The sequence below is a fragment of the Mchenga conophoros genome, linkage group LG12 (genome assembly GCF_057382185.1).
Source record: "Mchenga conophoros isolate Kocher_MC1m ecotype Shallow Benthic linkage group LG12, M_conophoros_male_GT1.1, whole genome shotgun sequence".
In the NCBI taxonomy this organism is placed as follows: Eukaryota; Metazoa; Chordata; class Actinopteri; order Cichliformes; family Cichlidae; genus Mchenga; species Mchenga conophoros.
The window spans coordinates 12,676,256-12,698,368 of record NC_140537.1 but is presented as its reverse complement, the minus strand read 5'-3'; the positions used below and the strand labels follow the sequence as shown (position 1 = coordinate 12,698,368).

The 22,113-nt window shown below is 41.4% G+C and overlaps 1 protein-coding gene across 1 annotated transcript in view; it reads left to right on the top strand.

Annotated features, from left to right (window-relative positions):
• The window catches only part of glt1d1 (glycosyltransferase 1 domain containing 1), a 36,223-nt gene extending 14,131 nt beyond the window's left edge, over positions 1 to 22,092 (top strand). The window contains exons 7-12 of the mRNA XM_085293774.1: positions 15,916 to 16,014; positions 16,633 to 16,682; positions 18,773 to 18,816; positions 19,259 to 19,379; positions 19,879 to 19,977; positions 21,699 to 22,092. Coding sequence (XP_085149900.1) covers positions 15,916 to 16,014; positions 16,633 to 16,682; positions 18,773 to 18,816; positions 19,259 to 19,379; positions 19,879 to 19,977; positions 21,699 to 21,845 — 560 coding nt within the window. The 3' untranslated portion in view covers positions 21,846 to 22,092. The remainder of the gene's footprint in view (positions 1 to 15,915; positions 16,015 to 16,632; positions 16,683 to 18,772; positions 18,817 to 19,258; positions 19,380 to 19,878; positions 19,978 to 21,698) is intronic.
• Positions 22,093 to 22,113: the final 21 nt, after the last annotated feature.

Genomic DNA, 22,113 nt, shown 5'->3' with positions numbered 1-22,113 from the left:
GATGCACACAAACAGTGAGAGAGAGTCCAGCGTTGAAACGCTCTCATTTTTAACAGTCCAAGTGGCACTATGGTGATCATAGATGAAATCATGCCCAACAAGCTTAATATCATCTGGAAACGCAGTCTGCATCCCAGCTGAAACTGAGTGAGGCAGCGTAGGCTAAGATGCGGATGCCTCTCTCTCTGAGGGGCGCAACAGCCCGAACGGCAGCACTAGGTATTCGTAGGCTACGCCCTCGAATGCAAACCTCAGAAACTGCCTGTGTTTCAGGTGTATAGCCACATGAAAATAAGCATCTGTTAGATCGATTGTTGCAAACCAATCTCCCGGGCTGACTGCATTCAAGAGCTGTCTGAGTGTTAACATCTTGAACCTGTACGTTCGTAGATACGTGTTCAAGACTCGCAGGTCGAGGATGTGATGAAGCCCTCCCTCTTTTTTCGGCACAACAAAATAACGGCTGTACCAACCTTTGTCTGTCTCCGAAGCGGGGACCACTCATATTGCTCTTTTCTGGAATAGCGCCTTTATTTTCTCTCTCAGTATCATGGCCGCCTCGGTGTTGACAGTCGTGTTTACGACTCTTTGGAAACGAGGCGGCTTGACCCAGAACTGCAACTGGTAACCCATGGCAACGGTTCGCAGCACCCACGGAGAGGTGCCAGCGGGCTGTCATCAGGCACCAGCGATCCGAGCTCCGCCAGCCACATTGCCTGGTACGTCTGGAGCATGGTGACGGAGCTCATGGCACGAGCAGTGCCAGCCTGAGCCCGATAAATCTTCTCCAGCTGCGAATCAGAGAATCTGCAGTGCTTGGACGGCAGAGTTGCAGGGCCGCCGACAACATGGTTATGGGACGGGGCCAGATAAGCAGCCAGAGATGGCTCCATAGGGAGTGGGTTAGCTAAGCCAGCCCCCTCGGCGCCGTCCAATTCCATGTACTGTCCATAGCCGGGCACAGTGACGGGGGTAGACAGAGGTTTGTCCCATGATGCTGTTAGCTCGCAGAGAAAGTCTGGGAACGTAGGAAGGCAGTTTTTGGCCATTGCGGGCTCCGGTGGGAGGAAAAAACCCGCGAATCGCGACGGCTTCTGTCGGAGGAGAGGGCCAGCACGGCGAAACAGGGAGAAAAGAGAGGTGTCATCGTGGCCGACGGGCAGCAGCGGTGGCACATTGGGCCGACAATGAGCTCTCCTGCTCATCCTCCGACAAACCATGGATTTCCAGGCTGTCCAGCACGTCATCGTCTTCCTGGGGATCGCTGGCGGGCTTCAACCAGGCTGAAGCCAGTCAGCGCTCCTGCATGGTTCCGGCTCGTCATCAGCTAACCCGTCAACATATTCCATGTGGTCAGCCCAGCTAATTGCAGGGGACATCGACCGGATGAAGCCGGGGCTCCAGACTCGGAAAGGAGAGGGTCATGCCGTGCGACAGCCAAGCGTCCCAGCACTTTTTCCACAAACGTCACCCGTCTTTCCATGGTCGAGCGCCGGAGCTGGCGGCAAAACGCACAGGCTTCGGGCTCGCGTTGACGATCCCCAGGCAGACAGGGCAGGCATCGTGCTGGTTGCTCTCATGCAAAGAGAAACCGCATCCCTGAGGACGGGGCGAACAGAAGATTTCTGCTTTGCTCGCTTCGGTTTGGAATCCATTCCAAAACGCAAAGCAAAACGCTGCACAGGAAAAACTTGACATTAGCGCTCCGCGGGCAACCTACACACCAACTGCGCGGTGGAGGCTAAAACCAACAGGGGCAGTTAAGCTAAGTTCAAGTCGGCAGACAACGGAGCTAACTAGCAGCAGCTAGCTAGCCCAACTCACCAGAGGTGTTCTCAGCGAGGTGAAGAGCGTAAGAACTGAGGGATGACTGTGATGACAGCGGCTATATGTGCAGGCGGGGCCGTGCGCATGTCATCACACGTCATCTGCCTTAAAGGCGTGAATAAAGGTTTCTTCAGCCAGGACACGCAAGGGCGCGATATCCCATACCTATGTGTTGTACTGAGTGAATCAACTGAAAGGGAACTTGCGACTTTTCCACAGTACTGTGTTTTTCTGCTGTGCTTAACTTTCTATTGTATTATTTATTATTTTTTTGTTGGTGTTTTTATATTGGATACGTATTCACAAAAGTGTTAATATGCCTGCTTCATAAACCAGCTTTAGTGGTGTTGTTTTCACCATCTATACATAAGCATGTAATATTTTGCAAGCATTTGCAACATTGTATACAAGCGATAGCCTGCATTATTTTTTCTCACTCCAGTTGAGCAACTGCACAGACCACGATAGGACCAAAATGACATACATGCACCCAGACCTGAAATAGGAGTGCATAAAAGTACTACTGGTGGTTTCTCAGAAGCCAGAGTCTGTCATTGAATATTTTCCTTTCTCTTTCTCTCCACCAGCCTTCCAACTCCCATTTCAATTGCTCAATAACTATGTACTGTTACTCAGAGCCTCATCCAGACTTTAAATTGCACATTGTAACATGATGTCCATCCCAAGTACATTAGTGCTCAGGGAGAACCCCATTGAGTACAGAGAGGAACAGTTGATTAATAGCATTCAAGCCCAGGGCCATTTATCACCACGTTTCCCATCCATACCAAGTAATACACATTTTCCACAGTCGTTTTTCCATTTATTATACTTGAAATGAGAGTCGGCTCGAGTGTGCCTTTTCAGAAGCGATGAAAGCACTGTAATCTGACTCATAGTTGTTTTTAGATATGTAAACAATTTAGCGGTTTCTTCCTCCTTGTTATTTCCTCATGGGGATGTGTTAGTATTTTATTTATTCATTACTTTTTGTTTGTTTGTCTGCGGTGGATGTGGGACGGCTACATTTCAAATGATTAAGAATCATTTTTTAAAATTATAATTTTTTTTTGACAATTGTCTTAGTCTCATGATTGCTTTGATAAAATAAATCACACACACTGGGTTTTAACTTGTGTTTGATCAGGACTAGAACATCATAGCAAGGCGGAGAATCTCATTCAGACAAACTGACCCTGTAGTCTTTGCTCTATTAGAAATGTGCCTTTGTGAGGCTAACATTGCTTAAGGAGTCATTAGGCGTTGTTTTTGTAGTTATCACTGGGTGTGCTCGGCTTTCTGCTGTCTAAAAGACTAGATTTTCCATATCCTGCTTTTGAACAATGATTTTTAAAAGGAAATGATTTTTTTTATCCTTAAACAGAAGTCTGACAGAAGTAACTCCTGCAGCAACCTGTTTTCTCTCCTGCCAGTTTTCATCCTACCGTTGTCCTCACATACACTCCCAGCACTGCAGAGGGCACCATCCCATGTGTTCATTCACTCCTGCCAGATCCTGCTGCATATTGATTTACTTATTCATTCCCTCCATCTTGTCTGACATGAATTAATTCTTATTAAATTGTGAAATCTACAGTAATTTATATATAGGCAAGCTCAACACGAATGGAAGTTTGGGCATGGCCGTATTCTTTGTGGCCACGTACTGCAGTGTAGAAAAAAAACCTTCAACTAGTGAACATAAAAGAGCCAAAGCATCCCTCCTGTCTGATTGAAGATAGACGACTAGTCTGTATGTGCCTCTGTTTTACCCTTTGGATGTCATAGCCTCCAAAGAAACAGGCTTGAGCACTGAATTTCAGAGTCTTTCTCTCGATGAAAGTCACTTTGTGTGTGTGTGTGTGTGTGTGTGTGTACATGTCTGTGTAGGTTGTTTTGGGCCCATGCTGTGTGCCTGGCGAGATGGGGTTAAGGGATAGATGAAGTCCAGCACTGTAGAGTGATATTTTCAGTAACTAAAGGATGATGGGAAACAAGCAGGGAGTTTGCTGTTTTGCAGATACAGGGCTCTCAAAGTGCACAATTATTAAACAGGTTCCACAGGAAGCGGATCAGAGGATAAACAATAATTAACAGTAGTTAATATAGTCATAGTGATGTTTTTACCTCCTTTCTCTCCTCTTTGTTACTCTGATGGCATATGAATGCATCCGTTTCATGTGTGAATGTGTAACCTGGCACACTGCAGCATCAGTGTAACATTTAGGCATTGCTACAAAAAATGCACAGATGCGTAGTAAAATGGCCACTCTGAGTGCCTGTTGGCACATAATGTACGTGATCTCATTGCTCAGGTGACTTAAAGCCATAAACCCTTAAACAGCAATAAAATGAGGAACAAAATCTTTGAGTGATCAGCCCAGTTTCATGTCATGAGCAGCGTTGGTCAAGTTACTTGAAAAAACTAATCAGTAACTAATTACTGATTACTTCCCCAAAAAAGTAATCCAGTTACTTTACTGATTACTTATTTTCAAAAGTAATTAATTACTTAGTTATTTAGTTACTTTTTAAAAAACACAATTTACAACCTGAATAGGTGATAAAGCGATAGATCTTTCAGCCCAATTCTACTTTTTCTACATAATCCATCATACAAAATGTAATCAAATGGAAAAGTCTCTCTTTTTAAAACTTGTTTTATTAGTTTTAATCTTTTAACTTTATGCATCAAGCAAAAATTTAATTATATGCAACATTCTCTGACTGGAAGAAATTTGTTTAATATTTAAAACTTTTTTCTGCACATTCCAGCACATAAAATAATTTTTTTTTGTGTGTTTACACTCACTCTTTCAAATAGATGCAAGTAAAACACAGCAGAAAATAAATAAAGTCAAAGACTAGCGGTCCTTTTGCTCTATTTTCACCTGTATAGCAGGAGTAGGGTAGGTGGAGGTTTACCCTGGTGCAGGTGTGCCGCAGCGGTCAGTGGAAGAATCCGCGAGTTTCAATGTGAGTTTCCCATTACGTGGTAGCGCACGCAATGGGCAATAGTAATCCCTTACTTTACTCGTTATTTGAAAAAAGTAATCGGATTACCCATCTCTGGTCATGAGTCATGAAAAAATACCAAAATCAGTTTCCGTCCACACAAATAGTTGTTTATATTTTATAATATATTTTCCTGCTACTTTCATAAAACATAGCATGTATTTTGTGTAGAGAAAGCATGAACTGGTCACCATGGTAACAGAAGTTTTTTGGGGGTTTTTAGGACATGTCAGCTGTTGTATTTTAACTCGACCCATTGTCCTTCTCCAAACCTAACCCAGGAGTTTGTAGTGCCTCGACCTAACCAAGCAACACATTTTTTAATAAATGGTTGATTTAAAAATGATACAAGTGATTTATGAAAATCTGTGACCTGCATGACTCTGGCGTGAGGGGCAACATGAATTTGTCCACTGCCACAAATAGTTTTAAAAAGTCATGTTCAAGAACCAAAAAATAATGTAGAGAATTTCATGTTGGGAAATATATATGTATTAAGTAACATAAAGTTAAGGTTGAGCAACACAAATCAACAGATTAAGTCAGGGGTGTCAAACTCAAATACACAGTGGGCCAAAATTCAAAACTGGAACAAAATCGCGGGCTAACGTTAATATTTATTGAAATATATTTATTCCTCCAGATATAAGAATGAATCTTTTCTTATGGACACGTTTTGCTGAAAAACTGAATATGAAACAAGCAAAGCTTAATACTAAACAATATATATATTAGCTGTATAATACCAGTAGGCCAGCTCTAATAGTAATTTGGTATGGCTTAGCGGGCCAAATGTAATTAGGCTACGGGCCAAATTTGGCCCACGTACCAGAGTTTGACACCGATGGATTAAGTCTTGATTATTCATCAAACTCGCATAACAGCAGATTTGTGAGACACTCGCCATCAGTCGCTTTTCGCTGAACTCTCTAATCTACTCTGTGATGTTTAAGATAGTTTAAAAATAAGGATTTTTATTTTTTTTATTTTTTAAATTTCAGCACTAACAGTGGTTTATTTACAGTTATATAGAGCAATGAGAGTTTTTATATAGAGTGTATTTTTTTTTTTTCATTAATTGCTATGAGTCCTTCAGAGAGGCCTCTTACTATTTCTGGCATCATAGTAAAAAGGTACAGAGCCCGGCCAAGGAGTCGTTAGTTCACCTTTTTGTTTGTATACAAATGACTGTGCTCACTCCCAGCATAACCAGTATGTTATAAAAGTTTGAGGTGTCACTGTTGTTTTTACCTAATCTAGCTACACCCCTGAAGAATTTACTGTAGAGCCCAGATCAGTTGGAGGTCATCCTTTGAGTGTCCCACTTTTCCCAGACATTAGACAGGTCCCTGCAGGGTCCACGTTGATATGGGGTCACTCACTTAACACAGACATGTGGAAAATGTTTGTGTGAAAATTCATCAACATTTACATTTTTGCTTATTTCTTTTTATTATTATTTTTTTGCTTGAACAAAACAGCATGCGGAACAGATAGCGTCTCTGTACGTGAGCTCAATATTTTCAAAAATTAGAGGGGAAAAAAGATTGGAGCTGGCAGGGGTCTGAGTATATTATCAAGATGAGGCAGTCTGTTTTAAGTCTGTCGTTTATCAAACATGAAATGAAATAAACTCCAAAATTATGTATCCAAGTAAGCATAATAAAGTAGATTTAAATAAAATAGCTGGACCAAAATGTGAACAAGATAAGTGAGCTAATCTACAGACATGGTTGGTAAAGTATTTAAAATAGTCAATAAAGAATTGAACTTTTGAAAAATAAATCAGAGCTCCCTTGAGTGTTTGGCGTCTGCAGTAATATTACCGTATTTTTTGGACCATTTCACTGTTGATGAACGGGTCTGTTTTCATACATAAGGCGCATTAAGCAAAATAAAATAGTCAGATAAGTCAAACTTTACTCAACTCATTCTTCTTGCTTCCACTTCCGTACCATTAGCGTTCATCCTCCAGCTTCACTGTGTTTATGTTATGCTAACATAGCTGTGTCGCTAGCGATCACATAGCACATCATTATATACCAGCTAGTCCAACTTCAGTAACCCTACAAACATCACTGCTGTTTAGTTTTCTGTCTTCATTTATGTTTGAAGTGATAGCAGAGCAGTACGTTTGAATTTGTTCACAAATCTCTCAGTCAGAACATGCTATATCATGTTTAGGTGGAAACTAGCGAGCTAACTTCCTGCTAACTTCTAACTTTGTTAAATTTAATAAATTCTGTTTTCATGTATCCCTGGATGTTAAACTTAATTGTTACACCTGGTAAAGCAGCAACGCTGATCAATTTATTAAAGACCAAAGAATTTAGACAGTTTTTCAACTCTCAGTGATGCCACAGTGTTCATTTGACTTTGGGACCTGAAGCAGACGAAGTTTTGGAACCAGATTACTCCGCAAGGCTCCTGACTACGGTAGCCGTAATCCTCCGACAATCCATCAAGCTGTGCGGCGTCGTAGTTTACCAAAGTTGTACTAAACATTTTTGACAGATTTTTCATCATGGGAACAGAAACAGTGACCGTTCACCAAGACATTTTTGAACACTGTTTGCATGCATGAATCTCTGGCAGTAGATTTACAGAATTCCCGTGTGTATGCAGAAGCAACATAAACATTTATTTGCCCCTCTGTCTGTTAGCGGATAAATGAACAGCTCATCTTGGACACAAAGAAAAGTAGAGAGGCTTTGATGAGGCGTTATTAATTAGTCATCTGTTTGTATATTTACTTTAAGGTCTGCCTTTCCTAAAATTTGCCCATTTAAGGTTTTATTGCGATGTTTGTTGTTTTTTGATCAAGCAGCTGCCTGGACGACTTTCTCCTGTGGGTAACAATAAAGGGATCTTATCTATCTTATCTTTACATCTATTATAGATTGAAATGTTTACAAGTACAATTTGACAGTAAAGTCTTTACCACTATGAAGACAAGTCTTTGACAGGTCAGATTAACGAGGCTCACGGGTAAAGACTCTAATCCAGGAGCGATAGAGTCGCTCGCATTCAAACACGTGCCACAACGGCAGTGACCTCATTACTTATAATAAATGATCTGCCATATTTAGACTGTATCGATCAGGATGTGACAGCAGATGTCATTGGGCACTTCAGATAACTAAGCTGTCACACAGTGTCACAGTTTGAGTGATACAGTAATGGCCTGAGTCATTCAGGTTTTTCAAAGTGTATACGGATGCCTTCTCATAACCACACAAAGGATGTGGCCTCTTTAATTATCAAATTAACTATTAAAGTATTGGCACTAGATTAAGAAAACAATATCTTAATGAGCTAAATGTACTGTCAGAGCCTTTGGTTAGTATTTTATAATGAGAGAGTATAATGTGGCTTGCTGTATTAAAATAATCAACACTGAGCTTCAGTATAATTATATCATGTTTATTGGTTTAAGAATTACCGGATAAAACTTTTTTTTTAAAGTGCATTTTGTGTAAACTTCCGAGGGGAAAGGTGGGATTGGGGGTTGATCAAAACAAGTTACAGCATATGAACAAAGATCATTTTGCCTGCATTTTCCTAATCTGCCAAGCTGGTAAAAAAAAACCAGGTGATTCTGTAAAGAGGTCAGGTGGGAAGCCTTAATTGATTTTTTTGATGTTGTTTGATTTTTACAGTTTTTGTGTTTTTTGTCTGTACTCTCATAACTAGTTTTCAGACCGATGTTTTGGTATTGAAAGAACAGAGATGGACACAAATGGTTCATGACATACCTTTTGCTCCTTCGTTTTAAACACATTTGTACAGAATAATAATTATTAAAACAAAAAAAGTGATTTTTAGAATTGCTGCAAATGCTGTTTGAGAGTTCAGGTTATTTATAGATTTGTAGCAATGTTCCCACATTTATAGTCCCAGTCTTAAGCCAGGTCAGTTGCTCCATGGTTGGATTGACTCTAGCATGTTATAAGACATCAAGTATAATTAATTTTAGCTGATCAAAATGCAGGTCATTTCACAGCTCATGTGTGCAGTTCTCATGTGGTGTGCGAAATTGCTTATCACACACTCGTCACATTTCATATGTAGTTTGGTCAAAAACCTTTCAGATACCTCAAAGCATAATATGTACAGTGGAAGTGCTAATTATTGGAATTTTTCAAATTAAAAGTTTTTTTTTTCATACTTGAGTTTTTCGGTTATGTCATTTTTTTGTCTAGTCCAAAAAAAAACATACCATGCCGCTCAACAGATGAAAGCAGAGCTGTTCAGATAGATACTGTATGTTCTCTTCCAGCAATGCTGAGACATACGCATGCACACATGCTGATTAAAGCATTACAGGGGTTGTTACCCTTCTGAAATCAAAGGCAAACAAACAAAAACTATGATTTGCATAGATCTCACAGAACTACACAGACAGAGAAAGAATATTGCTTCTGGCACGTCATATGATTTGTACAATTTGTTTAGTTTTATTCTCAGAGGGAAAATGAATTTTGTCTTGGATTCCCAAAAATATATATTTTTTCCTCACTGGGTTTTTTTCATTTTGACAGGTCTGTGCTAAGACATGATTCGAGCTCCTGTAGTATTTTCCTGCAGCTTGTTTGGAGAAACTGAACGGATGTTTAGCTTAGCTGGCACGTTTTCAGATCATGTGAATCAATGGAAGGAAGTTTGATACATCCCACAGATGTAAAAGCTTTTTTTTTTTCTCCTAGGATCGGGGTCAGTGCCCAGTCTCCAGGCTGTCATTTTAAGATGCTCTTTAATAGCATTAAAGAGCTGCTTCAGCCTTCTGATCTGGACTTATCTGGCAGCAGGGGATTTCACTCGAGTGTCACTGTACTGCAACCACAGGCTTGGTGCTCTGTGGTTTGATTTCTTTCACTTTTTTTGTTTTGTTTCTTTAAACTTGGGCAGAGTTTGTAAAAAATTTTTTTAAAGATTTGGCTTGAATTGGTAACACCATTGCCAAAATGGTTTTCGCAGCAGCAGTGATTTTGCATTTTGGGTTGTTTCAATAAGGATTAAAGGATTAAAAATGATTTTTCTGTCAATTTTCTGTGGCCAACTATACCATTATTTACCACTGATGGCAGAAAGTAATGTAATTTTATTTATTCTTTCAAATTCAACCCCTAAAGTATTGCTATTGTACCAGCTTTGCTTTAAATTTGCATAAAACCACAGTCTTCTCTGACATAAAGGCTCAAAAATCAATGTCGATAAAGTCTAAATCTTCTTTTCACGAGACTTTCTGCTCTGCATTTGGCAGTCCATTCAGCTTTTGGATAGATTTCCCCGCAGCTGTTTGTATATAGTCATGGTCCCCAGAGCATCAAACCTACTTTAATAATCTATGAATTCTTTTTGTGTAACCAGCAGGTCAAAATTTGCACTTTCTGCTGGAAAATATGCCAACGTCTATTTGATGGATTGGTAAAAAATGCAGACATTCAGGGTTCTCTTACTCATCCTAATGATTTTGGCAGACTTCTGACTCCCCCTCTATCCTCTAAAGTAGAGAATGTATTCAAAGCCACAAACGTCAACAAGGTTGACACAGATGTTAGCATTCCTCTCAGGATAAATTGTAATTTTTTACGAATGTTTAACATTAAATTTGTTGCAACAGTCAGTTAAAAATTTGACATTGTCCAACACTTTTTTTTTTTTTTAAGATCAAATGCGTGATGAACAAATACCCCTCGAAGGGTCATCTCCTTGGTTGAAGCTAGTCGCAGTCAGGGCTGGACTGGGACAAAAAATTGGCCCGGGCATTTTGACTAGAGACCGGCCCACCAAAAATGTGACGTCATTCAGGGGTAAAACCGCAAAGGATTCTGGGAACTTGTGGCAAGAGGTACTAGTGCATGCAGGCTTTCAATTGAACTCAGTTACACAGCGATAAAAAGAAACACAAAAAATGGCAAGAAGCTGTTGTATTATTAACTGCAATAGCCGGTGTTGTGCCAAAAGTAAATGGCCTGTATTTGTATAGCGCTTTTCTAGTCCCTAAGGACCCCAAAGCGCTTTACACAACCTGTCATCCACCCAGTCACACACACGTGATGGCAAGCTACATTGTAGCCACAGCCACCCTGGGGCGCACTGACAGAGGCGAGGCTGCCGGACACTGGCGCCACCGGGCCCTCTGACCACCACCAGTAGGCAACGGGTGAAGTGTCTTGCCCAAGGACACAACGACCGAGACTGTCCAAGCCGGGGCTCGAACTGGCAACCTTCCGATTACAAGGCAAACTCCCAACTCTTGAGCCACGATCGCCCCAAAAGGTGATTGTCTGCCAAAAACTGATTTCCGGTATTTGCCAAAAACTGATTGCTCGTATTTAAATTGCTATAAGTAACTTGTTGGGCTATAATATGTGAAACATATGTCAAATGCATCCCTCATGGATGACATAAAGTCATCTCTCTATCTCCATCGCTCTCTCCTGCTCTTTTATTTCTCTCTCTTGCTCCATCTCTCTCTGCTGCTCTTCTGTCTCCTCTGTCACAGACTTCTCCACTTTTGATGATAAATCAGCCTGGTGCAACATGTAAGGATTGGCACAATTTGTTAAGATTTTGAAGAGTTTGAGAAACTAACCTTAAGCATAAAATAAAATTTACTATCAGTAACTTCATAGCACCCGCCCAGCAGTATATAAACTCCGTCATGCTAGCTAGTACGCAGTACCAGTTATTCTAAGCGACTGTAAAAAGTCAGCACAACGAAAACAAACTACAACTAAACTTGGTTTATATCTGACACAGATAGACAGCAGGTCATAACTTCTTACCTGAAGTTCAGTTCCTCTGCCACTATGACCGGCGGCCGCCTCGGGTCTCTCCTCCTCTTGCCTCCCCTTTCCCTTATCCACCTGCTGGCCTCCACCACTTGCTGATGATGCTAAATCTGTGGAAGCTATGCCATAGCTACCGCCAAACAATTCAGTTATTTTTACACATTTGGCAGCGTCTGCCTGAAGGGCTTGTTTCTTTTTGGCCCTAATTTTTTCTGCACCTCCTTTCCTTTTTTTGTTCTCCATTTTCTTTAGTTCGTCTATGAGATTGCTAAACAAGGGGGAGGGTGCATCCGACCTCCTCGGCTATAATTGGTCCAGCCCAGAGTCGATCATGACCAATTGGCCAATCCAACACCTTTCATTATTTATACCCTTCCAAAAAAAAAAGAAAATCGATCGGCCCATTAAAAACAAAAAATCGCCAGCGGCCCACCGGGCGATTGCCCGGTATGCTCAATGGCCAGTCCAGCTATGGTCGCAGTGCATACACGGAGCCATAGATGGATGGATGTTTCTGCAGTCAGATCGTTGCTTACAAAGGGAGCTTTGTTGTATTTTAAACAGTAATCTGCTTAGTATGTGGCTGTGACGGACACTTCTCCTCACAGACTAGAATTGGATATGGATGCCAGAAATCTGATTCTGTTCATCTGGATGTTTTGTTTTCAGTGGGTTCATCACTCACTCACTCATCCAAGTGACATCTACAGTCTCAGCTGACTGCAGGTTTCCCCAAATTTATAAACAGTGCATAGTGACTGAAACTAGCTCCACAGACTAACAATGGGCTTTTTTATAATCATTTACTTGGCGTTATCGTGACAATTGATCAGTACCATTAACATAGAGTTAGGAAAAGCAACAATCACAGCATTGTGACATGGTGAAAGATATATCGGTAAGCCCTCTCCTCAGTTCAGAGGAGGACGGACCTCCCTGCCTGTCTTATAGTTGGGGAAACTGCAGTTAGCTGAAGTCACTGAAGAAGTCATTTGTGTGAGTGATGAAATGTACTGAAAGCGTTACGTGCAGATGAACAGAATCAACTTTCTGGGATTTAGTAACCTGCATGATTGAGCATGCATCGAGACAACAGAGTGTGACGTCAGTTACCTCAGTAAGCTAAAAAATGATTTGAAAGTGTAAACTCACGAGTTTGAGTCGTCCTTGAGCTCCATTTTGTTCTGTCAAGAATGTTGTTCATTTTGTTTTATTCTAGTCAATAAACAGACTAAAACAGGAAACAATCCTTGAACACAATACAAAGTCTAGCAAGGACATCCAAGAAGTACCTAGCACTGATGGAAACACTGAGGAAAAGTCCATAATGTTAGTTCAGGTTTAATTTTGGAACAGCTTTGTTCCAACTGTTACCACTACTTCCTGGGTTTGACTATATATACAGTAGAAGTAGGTACATCTCAGGCCCTCCAAGGTTTGGAGGCCTATCTCCACCCACCACCACTTCCCCTGCCAGTGGCGGACTCCCTCAGGTGTCGGTGCGTTGGTGGTTCTTTGTGTCTGGGGATGGGCGTCCAGGTACACACCGGCTCACTCCTTGGCGGCCGCTTATCGGGGCCTGGAGCCTGGGGCTCGCTCGGGCCACTTCGGAGGTGGGGTGCCCCCGGCCTCTCGGCCTGGGGCTTGGTCACTCAGGCACAGCTGGCGGCCGGCGGAGCTCACGGGCGCGTCACTGCAACTCCCCCTGGCTTCTGCTCCGCGGCTGCTGAGTGAGCCCTCATCTGGGACTCTCCTCAGCTCTTACTGGGACAGTGGTGCGGCTGCCCCTCTGTTGGTCTTCCTTGGTCTCTTGTGTTCTGGGGGCCTCTGGATGTCTGGAGTTTTGATCTCCTCCATACCTGCTTCATACCCTGGAGGACGGGGCTGTGGCTCCCCACACTCCCTAGCAGATCGTTACATGGAGAAACCTTTGGAATGCAAGCATGCTGATCCACACAGGTATACACACAGGTGTACACACGGGTATTCACAGACGCGGACTACAGCTTTCTTGGCTGCTGCCTCAAAGCACATTGTGCGCTGTCTATCTTGCGTGCTGCACAATATCGTTTATTATTTAGTATCTACTGATATCTACTGCTAGCTAGTTTATTGTGATGGTGCTGTTTTTTTTATTATGTTGCTCTTTGTTGTTTGCTTTCTCTTCTGTTTTTTTTCTCCATACAGGTGACCCAGGTGTTTTGTTTGTTTGTTTTTTTCTTTCTTCCCCCCTTCTCACCGTCTCTTCTCCCCTTTGGTTTTCTTTCTCTCCCTCTCTTTCTTTCATTCTTTCTCCCTGTCCTATCCCCCAGTCATGTCTGTCCCGTTTGTAGCAACTGAAAATAAAATAAATTCATAATTTTAATAAAGGTCAATCAAATGGACCAATATGGCAAGGCCATGATGATCCACTTGGTAAAATAAATCCGCTTGGCATCTTTCTTGGCCTTAAGACAACAATTCTGATGGCTAAAGATCCAAACGGGACACCAAAAAAAAGAAGTAGGTACATCCTAGTGCTATCGCTTAAATCATTGCAAAATCTAGCTGTATTACTTTAATTTTGCACAAGGGCAAACATTTTCAGCATTTTGTATTTCTAACTTTGATTTTTATGACAAATACTCAATTCTCAAACTTATTTGAGTTTTTTGTGTGTGTTCAGCTTTTTTAATTTTTTTTTCGAGGGGATCTGTTTCTCTACAGTCCTGTTCAAACAGATGAACGATAGAAATACTCGCCAGGATTTTGGTGTAACTCTTGGCATTTGTGTTGTCATGTATAAATGGCATCTTTCCAATATGGTCTGGTCTACATTAATAAATAACCCCAGTGCCAAGTCTGTCGCTATGCAAGTAGATAACTGCACAAGCACTGCTCAGTGCATGACGGCATATTAGGACGATCATTAGTCACCAGTCTTAGTGTGTCATTTCACACCTTTGTGCCATCTCACAGTCACATTTTTCAGTTCCCCATGCATGACAGACTTCATGCAGTTAACAGGAATAACAGGAAATCACAGATCAGTCATTACAGGCTTGTGTGTCTCTCAATTAGTACTCACTTTTGTTGTACTGTGCTTGTACTGCTTTGTTGTAACATTTTCAGTAATGTTATTTAAGTGCTATTGATTACTGATGTTGTATACTACGTTCCTTTTCTATAAAGCTTATAGTTAAGGCTGGATCAGGTGACCCTGAACCGTCCCTTAAATGTGCTGCAATAGGTCTAGGCTGCTGGGGACCTCTTTTACTATCTATGTGTTTATACATCACTATTAACAACCATTAATCATGGGTTAGTATGAATCTCTGACCTTTCCCGCAGCAGATGGGTGCCCCTCCCTGTTTCTCTGGTTCGGCCAGATGTTTCTTCCTGTTAAAAGGGAGTTTTTCCTCCCCATTGTCTCCTTCTCATAGGGGGTCACCTGATTGATGGGGTTTTATCTGTATTATTATAGGATCTATATCTTGTGCCTTGCGGTGATTGCTATTATGATTTGGTGCTATATGAAAACAAAAAATGAATTTAGTTGTATATGTGAATGCCCCAGACTAAGAGTAGCTGTGTAACAATATAGTATATTCTTCTGTTATTTCCACTGTCATCCATTACATACCACGCAGTTGTGACAGTAATTTTGGTTCGCCTCGACTCGAAGGCGAGTACAGTGTAGTTGTACTTTTGAAGTGAAAGGTTTGTTGACTAATGTGAGGTCTGAGACTTACAGGCTAGGTCGTGTGTTGCCTTTATGATGGGGTTGTGTAATAGGGTCAGGACTTTTAGCTGCTGTCTTTGCCAGGTCAGGTGCACGAGAGTAGCTGCTGGCATTGTGCACGTTTGTGTGCCTGCCAGTTTTTGATAATCTCTGGATTGAATGTGATAGCCGGATGATATTTGAGAGGAGCAGATTCCACAGCATTGCAGTTAAAGCCTAATTCTTCAGATGTTTGATGTCAGCTCGATATTGGCCCGGCTAATTTTTTTATTTAATTAGAGCTGATCAGTGAGCAAATTGTCACCCAAATATTCAAAGTGTGTAGTTATGATGCTGCATTACACACTGATTAGGGTGCGACCTTCCAGTGTTTTCAGCAGACTATTTCCCTCCTGATCAGAGAATTGTGTGAGCACATTAGTCACCGCTGTCTTATTTTCTTCGTGACCTTGGTTGATGTATTGCTTTCATTATCTGCTGATGTACTTGGGATGTTCATTATGCAGTGTTTTGATATTGTGGCGCTGTCTTTCTATTTGTCTGGCTTCTCTCCAGGTGTGAGGACTGAGCATGTGGATGAGCTGCGTGTCTTCCTATTGGTCTGTGGCCTCAGAAGAGTCAAAGACCCCCTCTATTTGGTGGAGGTTTTTTCAAGTATGCTGTGATTTTATTCATTATGTTATATTGTTGAATTCATTTCATTGTGCTTGCTATGAAATGCATGTGTATAACATGAAGTGGCGACGAGATCAGCACTCAGACCCAACCCGTTATTGAAACTAGAAATACATACCAGTAAATATGATTATGTAAGCTGCATGAAAAAGTGTTTGTACAGTGCAGCGGGGCAGCTCGTTCTAATTTTGTCAGGTCTTGCCTTCATGGTTTTTATGGTTTTTCTTTCTTTGGTGGATATCCTGTATGTCTTATTAGGTACCTAATATTTTGCCTCTAATTAACACGAGTGGTTTCTTTTTCAACCCCCCATATATACTGTGACTTTCACAGCACACAGTTATTGTGATGAGACATCACTAGAGGGCGTCAACATTGTATATTAATGTTGAGGAGAGCTACACGGTTCAAGTTTCACATGCACGTTCTTGGAATTAACACATACTGTCCACGAGTGTCGTGCATTAAACAAGCTTGTGGGAATCTGTGCAAGAACAGCCTCACTTCTTTTGACAACTTGCTCATTTAAAAAAACACACACAAAAACAAACTGCAGTATTGTTTTTTACATCACCAGTTATATTTAATGTTTTTCAGAGTGGCATTGTGAAAATCTGCTGAATGTGTTAGTCATTATTGGACCCAAGGTAAGTAAACAGTCCTTATGCACCAGTTTTGTTTTGTTTGTTTCTTTGTGTGTATGCTTTTGTTTTTGTTTTTTCCCTTTTCTGCCATGTGCCTCCGTACTGTCACTCTGTGTACTGCTGAAATTACCTAGAAACATCCCCCGGGAATTGAGGCAGCCTCTAATTGGATAGAGCAGACATACAGGCTTTAGTTGTTATGCTGGAATTAACGGACAGTGCTGGAAGGAAATGTCTTCTGAATACTGGGGAAGGGGTCAGCTATAGTGGTGGTTGAGTTGTTTTGTTTCTTTTTTTGGGGGGGGGGTTTGGCATTACCTGCTTGACATTACTTGGCTTTTACTAATGACCTGTGTGGGAGTGGAGCAAACTCATTTTAATCCTCATAATATGTATCTGCACGTGTACGGGGAGCACAAGTTACAGGTTTTGCCACCCTGTCACATGTTATCATGTTTCTGTGCTGTGTGTCTCCCTGAAAACATTAAGTGCTCAGGTACAAGCTGTGTGTCTTCATGTCAAACAGTGCAAATAAATAAGTGGAAAATAGCAATTGAACTCTCAAACCCTGTCGTGAATAACCTCGTGCATCAATCAACTAGTCAGTCACACAATCAAATTAGTTTTTTTATTCATTTATGTTAAATTTTTTTTCTTTTAAAAAAAATATCAGGTTGCAGTTTTATGTTAAAATTCTTGTCATATCCCAGAGAACAGCAGCAGCCTCGGTTCTTTGTTTTTCTCTCACCCATTGTTTTCTGTTTGCATGTCTTCATCTTCTCTTCTCCCCCCCACCCGACTTTGATACGGCATCAATGTACAGTACTTTAGCATCTGTTCTTTCTTTCAAACAGTGGTCTCAGGCAAAAGGTACGTTCTGCTTTAGCTTTGCACAGAACCAACTCAATTAGGCATGGCCACGGGCTTGTATGCACCGTCTTACTGCCGCTTCTTGCTTTTTTCACGAGGCTTTGCTGCTGCTGCTGTTTGATGAAACGGTTCAGTCGAAGCAGAAACATGTGATTCATCGTGACACGTCTGAATCACAGGCATGTTTGTTCAAGAAATGGAAAGATATTAATTTTATACTAAAAATGTTTTCGTGTGACAGCCAGATTTCAGCTGTGTTAATTTAAGGATTATATATTTTTTGTGGAACAGTGTTGAACAGATTAAACGAAGTGAAGGAAAAAGATCTAAAAAATGCGAAGAGGAGGTGGAATGAGACATCCCTCGCTCAGGCTGTCTTGACATCACAGAAATCAGTATCGCTACTTCATTCAGCGCTGTGGCTTTGCAGCATCTGTGATTAAGAGGAAAATTCAGGTCAGTTTGTCAGCGATGACACATCTGACTTCTCTGTAAATGGGCTGTAAATTACAGAGTAAAATAAATCTGGACAATTCCAAAAAGGGAACGTTATCTCCCGTAACGATAGCAGGCTTTCACCTTATTTATTTGCTGAGAGCAAAAATGAAATCTAATTATATCTCTCTCAAACATCAGTAAAGGTATGACAGATTTATTAGAATGAACAGGAACACTGAAGCTTTCGCCATATGACGTAGCTTTGTTGTTTGTTTGTTTTTGGGCTCACTATAAGACAGCGCCGGTTGGGCTTAAACCGTGTATTTTTGCCAGTATCTTCATCATCTTGATCCGACCCCTGCTATTTTATAATTCCTGCAGAATCCCAGATCGCTCCAGGATGCAAAACTGCATTTCTTTTTTAATACATCTTAAAAAATAATTTCATGAAGCCATTTTGTGAGCTATAAAATAAAATGAGAAAAATGTAGCAGCTTGCTTAGTAGGATCTTTGACCCACATTGCTATGCTTTGACTTTTCTGTGGACAGGCTAATGCACATAAATCCCACATTGCAATTAATCAGATTGCCCACCCTGACCCCAATCTCTGAAAATGCAGGATTTTCCTGAGAATGATTTTCTCCTGTTAGAAGTTCTTAATTGTGTCATTCGATATTTTATATCCCAGTAATTAGGATATTGCAGGTATCCTTAATAAAAAAGAAAAACAGAAATTTTGTTGCACATGTTTCGGTCATTTTTGTTTTGCCTCTTGTTTTTCAGATTGATCCCGTTCTTTCTGCTGAAGTAGAAACGGTTGTTAAAAGGTAGGCCTTCAGCTTTCTTTGTGTTCAAACCGTCAGTTTTGTCTGTTTAATTGCTGTGATGTTCCATCTTTTCAGACTTGCCTGCCTTTGTGCTTCTTTCATGCGGTGCATTGAAAAACAAACGCAGCTCACATGTATCGTAACATAATGTGAACAGAATGCAAAATAGAGCTGAGCGCCAAGGTCCTCTTTTTATTATCTGTCCTCCCACACTCAAGTCTCCGCCGATCTTTCAGTTTTTCGCCACAGGGCTTCACCACAACAGAGATTTTTGCGGCAGGAAGCTGCCCTCTCTGCTTAAGACTTTACCTGGATGCTCCGTTCATGTCACAAACAGTGCAGCTGTGTTTCCTTGCCTGAGCTTGTCACTGCTGTTCAGCATCATTCACGCCTCTGTGAGCCCTGAGTCACACAGAACTGAGTTTTGCCACTGCTTTTACAGAACAGCAGGGGTGTTCTTGGCCCAGGAGAGGTGCCAACAGGAGCTTCATGCTGCCATGAAAAGGTGCTTCGCTGTGGTCAACAGCTCTGTTTCAGAGGGCATGTCAGCAGCCATCTTGGAGGTAAACATCTTTGAGGATGGTGGGTAATTGGACGGCAGGGCAGCACGATGTTCCAACATTGACAAGAATAACAGTTTGGTAATGGTAGTTTGATCTATCAAGGCATCTTACAGAGGAGCTTTTGCTTTTTAATCTAAACCACGTGAATCTTCTGCACTGTTTGTTGTTCAGCTACAATGCTATCTGGACACTTCTGGGACAATTACCCAAATTAATTGCTTGACTCCAATCTTCCCATTCTTGAGTGAGCAAATCCTCTTAATCTTTTTTAAACACAGGCAATTAAGACAATCCACAGTAGGCTTAAAGTGTTATTAGTTTGTTAGCATGTTTCACTTAACAAGGTATTAGCTTGCACAGATTGTTAATTCTTTAAGTGAACCGAAGCACAGAATGGCGGCGCTGTACACCATCCGAAATGCTCGAGTGACTGCTTCTTAACAATGACAGGATAAACAAGAAACTTTTGCCTTTTACTTATGCTTTCTGTCTTCACCAGGCCATTGATCTCGGGGTACCTGTGCTGGCTAGAAACATTCCAGGAAACGCAGCTGTGGTGCAGCATGAGGTCACCGGCCTTCTGTATTCTTCTCCTCAGGTATATATTGGCTGACCAGCTCTGTAGTTAAGCTAAGCGCTGTAGTCCATACACATAATGACTGTGTTTATGGACTACAGAGAGGATAAACTGTTGCCAGGGCTACAGGGACTCCTTTTACCTCAGCTGACCAGAAAAGTACACAACCGCATTAAGTAGTACCGACACACTGACTGAGAACAACTGGAGGGTTTGATGTCCTCTCCTTGCATAACTGGATAAAATAACAAGTCTCACAGTTTTAATCAGAAACTTTTGACATCATTTTGTAAACTTTGTAGTGGTTTTATCACGAGTCCAATCTGAGCAGGTAAAATATAACAAAAGGCCCCTCCTTGTGTCATATTTTATTTTATGTTTCCTCAGGTGCTTGGATTAGAATCAAAAGAAGTGCACCCTTTAGGGAGAGAACAAAGATACTATACTACCGCATAGTGATGCAACAATTAGCAGTAAGGTGGAAAGTAAGTAATCCCCCATGAGAACTGCTCAGTCTGATATTCAATGAGGTTTAATGCAATGGGAGATAACAAAGGATAAGGCCAATTGGCAGGGTTTAAGCGTTGTATTGTCAAGATCATGCTGTAGCGTGATGTTGTTGTAATGGTGGGGATAATTCCTCCCTGCACGTGTGCTCCACTGAGCTGCTGGTAGGAAGCTCACACAGATGGTTGCAGCAACTTGGACCGGATAAACAAGGACCTCGGCCAGGACCGACGGGCAGAGAGTGCTAGTCTTTGAGCCGCCTTTGCAGTAGCTCCCGTGCAGGACTTTTCACGCACGCTAAAGTCTTTCCTTATTCTTTCCACTGACAGTATTTCTTGTTCTTCAAGATGGAATTACATGAGGAGTGTGGGTATTAAGAAATGTGTCGAGCAAAGTAAACACAAAAGCACTCACGAGCTTTAAAGAGGAAAAATGGCCTGTCCTGTCGGGCTCTGTAATTTGCACCAAGAGTGAAGTGAATATAAGCGCGCCTCTCATAAGTTGAGCTTTAATCCTTTTGCTGTGAGGATTTATAGCCCTCATATGTCCATACAGAAGAACTGTTTCCCACCAAGAGCCTCTCCAGACATAATCACATCACTTGAAGTGAAGTAAAGCAAAATGGCCTGCTGACTGGCAGTGGCTAAAACTTTGTGTGCCCATTGGCTCAGTGCAGCAGTGAATGTTGGCTGTCATGTTGCAAGAACACTTCAAGGCACTTTGACTTCATTTTGTTGGAGGCTTCTGACAGGCTGCTGGGCCAGCAGATGAGCAAACTAGGATTCTGAATGCTGAGTTGATGGACCTCATTTCTATGAATACGTGATGGTGTTATTACTCCCTTTTTTTATACTGTTGCTCTTTTATCCTTGTCTTTTCTTCGCCATGTTCCCAACACGACTGGTTCTACAGTATCTTTTTTTTCTAACTGTATCACTTTGTTTGTTTTTCTCTTTTTACATAAGCAAATGAGAGGTGGCAGCTATTAGGATAGAAAAAGGGGGTCTGTTGGGCATCCATATTTAGATATGGAGCCACAAATATCTCCATCCTTTGGCTATGTAAAGACACTTTTGAAGTATTTGCTAATCAGTGCACAGGCTTCTATCTGAGTTCTGTTCTTGTGCTTTGGATTATCGTTTATGCTTTAAAAAATATCTCCAGGCACCTTCACTGGCAAGCTTCAAGTGGCATTTGGCAATGAATGAGACTAATTTTGCCTTTATCCTTGCCAGGAATTTGTGCATCAATCTCAGAGGCTGTTGTCAGATCACGAGCTGAGAGAGAGAGTGTTGAGGAATGGAAAACTCTACGTGGAAGAGCGTCACGGCGTGAAACAGGAGAGAGAAACTTACCAGCGACTGGTGGACACTTTGCACTGAGCACATTAAACTGCAATCTGTAAACTTTCTCAGGGGCTTCAGCAGGAGAGAAGAAGAGCGCGACACTAGTCTCTCTTTGTTGCACAGGTATAATTATGCTTGTTTGCATAACAATGCGGTTTTATCTCTACTACCTGACTGAAAATTATGACGAAGAGTGCTTTAAACCAAAGACATATGACATTTATGATGGACTCTTATTTATGGTTTAATTATGATAAAGGCATGGATACTGTGATTATTCATTCTGCATATTAAATGGTTATCG